Source organism: Papilio polytes, unplaced genomic scaffold, assembly GCF_000836215.1.
Source record: "Papilio polytes unplaced genomic scaffold, Ppol_1.0 DF824180.1, whole genome shotgun sequence".
NCBI classification, from domain to species: domain Eukaryota; kingdom Metazoa; phylum Arthropoda; class Insecta; order Lepidoptera; family Papilionidae; genus Papilio; species Papilio polytes.
The window spans coordinates 2,337,557-2,340,117 of NW_013525024.1; the positions used below are offsets into that span (position 1 = coordinate 2,337,557).

The following is a 2,561-nucleotide window of genomic DNA, read 5'->3' on the forward strand; positions in this document are numbered from 1 at the left end:
GTGACGCACATAAATAGGACATTTCCCTTTTTTATGCGTCTCCTCCACCGTCAAATCCACTCTTCCTTCCCATCCTTTCCTCTAAAGAATAGGGTGGAAAGGAAAAGGGACTAAAACTGAGTTGGCACCACACTTATCAGACGAAACGCGGAATTGCTTTCACTTCACGCCTGTTTTCTGTTGATGATGGTCTCATTTATCTCATTCAGTTTATCTGTCCGTATAGTTAAAAAAAAACGTGTACATGATGTACTTGACTTACTGAACAAAAAATCAAGTTAAACATTTGTCTGTATGTCTCTATTCTGTTAATCTCTTCCTCACAGATATAGCGGTAAAACGCAGAAACAGATCGTCGAGTTCGTTCGCGACAACTACGTGAAGCGGCAGACGTTCCAGAGGTGAGTCGCGACAGGGGAGGGGACGCTGGGGAGCGGGGAAGGGGATACTGCATGCCTCAGACAGCTTTAGCTGCTATAATGTATACTGTTGACAGCTTGAGATTAAATGTAAATAAAAATACTTAAAAGATTTTTTGCATATAAAATTATTGACTTGGATATTTACATATGATCTCACGCGGACGCAAACAGGGCAAATCGAATATAGCTTATTGTATTGTGTTTAAGCGTAGATAGAGCGCTAGCTGTAATATAGACGAAAACATCAATCAAATTTAAACAAAGATAGTAGATGGGATTTTAAAAATAATCATATAAATAATTAATTATAAGTAAGCTTAATATTAAGGTGAGTTAGCATGGGCTGGGGCACTAGCTTTTGGTTTTATTGTTGACTTTGTGTGGTACGAACTATGGGGACGACGCGGCGTTGCATGCGATAAGTACCTCGAAACGTTCGCTAACACCCGGTAAGCGCGAGACTTTCGATAGATCTCGTGTCATCACTGTCCCGGTGACATGTGACATCGTTGCCACTGACAGATTGTCCGGTGACATGCACCTGTCACCGCGACATTCCGCCTGTAACGTTGGCGACTAGCGTTCTCGAGCATGCGCTGTATTCGTTGAGACTTTCGCTTCTAAAGAGAGATACCGTTACAAAGTATCGCCCGTTGCGACAACGGCGACGTGACAATCGGTCGGAGGATGGTGCGGTCGTTCAATACGTAAATTATTAATCTGCACTTAAAATTCATACCTTGCGAACACGCATTAAGATCGGAATTCGATTTACCTATTGATTCTAAATAAACGTCTCTGCATACAGCGCCACGCTCGTTTTTCGTTCATTGTGACGCTTTTCAATCATTTTTAATATCTATTAGACACGACATTATTACTGTGTCTTTTGTTCAGTAACATGTTTAAATGCTTGTTACTGTAAGTGAAATAAGTTTAAGTTAGCGTTATATTAAAATCGTATGTAGTATAACACGGTGCGTTATTGAAAGGACGCCCTGTTGCGAAGCCACAAAAGTGTCACATTCGTCATACGTGAAACCAAAAGCTGGTGCGAGTCACCATCCTCTGCCCGATGCCGCAGGTCGGGGTCGTTCCGCGCGTGGCGGCCGGGCCCGCCGCGCGCCGCGCTCAACGCGAGCGTCTCCGCGCACCCGCTGCTGCCGCTGCCGCCCGGCTCCGACGGTACGTACACGCGGACGCGACACGCCCACACCCTCCCTCCACTCCCCCTCGCCTCCACATCCTCTACATCTCTATCATTTGAACTTATTTTAAACATTAACTAAACCTCAGTTAACACTGCAAATCGTTCGGAAATCCTAAGCTTCTACAATTATCTCATGTTTCACTCCACAATTTGCACCTAACATTTTATAATCACATAATTTTTTTCGATACACATGTCTATATGCGAGACTGCATGTCCAAAGTATCTGTAACTCTCTTTATGAACCTAGCATGGGTACGATGTGTTGTAACTATTTTGAAGTCTCTAATCTCCATGTTAGAGTTGTAGGTATTTAGTTTGTGAGAGATATTATATTATGATCCTAGTCATTCCACACATTTTTTGACTACATTTTTCACACTACATCCTCACAAGCGATATTTTCTTGTCCAAGTCTTGGGTGCTTTTACATGAACAAAGTAAATATTATATATTTAGTAGAAACTATTTGTGCAATCAATTAGTGAGTTGGAAATTCACCGCAGTGCTTGCTTTATAAAATATTCTGCAATGATAATATACAAGTAAACAACTATTTATTGTATGTAAAATTGAATAAGAAAGCCTCTAATATCGCTATTATATGCCTCCTCTATGCTTATTGCTTCTGTGTTGTCCATAAGATTATTTTTCAGTGTCATGTACTTTGATTTTATACATGTTTGGTATAGTAAAATCCTTAAGTGGTAACTAAGAGAGTCAGCATTGATTTAGTATGAAAAATTAACATTTAGGTGGACATTAAAAGAGTGAGTTGGACAGGGAATGTGATGGTAATTGCTAAGTGTTTGCGCAGCGATTTCCCTGGAGTGGGACAAGCAACCTCACTACCTGGAGGCCTCGCTGATGATGAAGGGGTACAGCGCGGAGGAGGCGCGTGCGGCGGCGCAGCGCGCTCGCTCTCCCAC

The 2,561-nt window shown here is 42.1% G+C and overlaps 1 protein-coding gene across 1 annotated transcript in view; it reads left to right on the forward strand.

Annotated features, from left to right (window-relative positions):
- Positions 1 to 2,561, forward strand: part of LOC106111021 — a 37,583-nt gene that overhangs the window by 21,600 nt on the left and 13,422 nt on the right. The window contains exons 10-12 of the mRNA XM_013292986.1: positions 311 to 401; positions 1,507 to 1,607; positions 2,450 to 2,554. Coding sequence (XP_013148440.1) covers positions 311 to 401; positions 1,507 to 1,607; positions 2,450 to 2,554 — 297 coding nt within the window. The remainder of the gene's footprint in view (positions 1 to 310; positions 402 to 1,506; positions 1,608 to 2,449; positions 2,555 to 2,561) is intronic.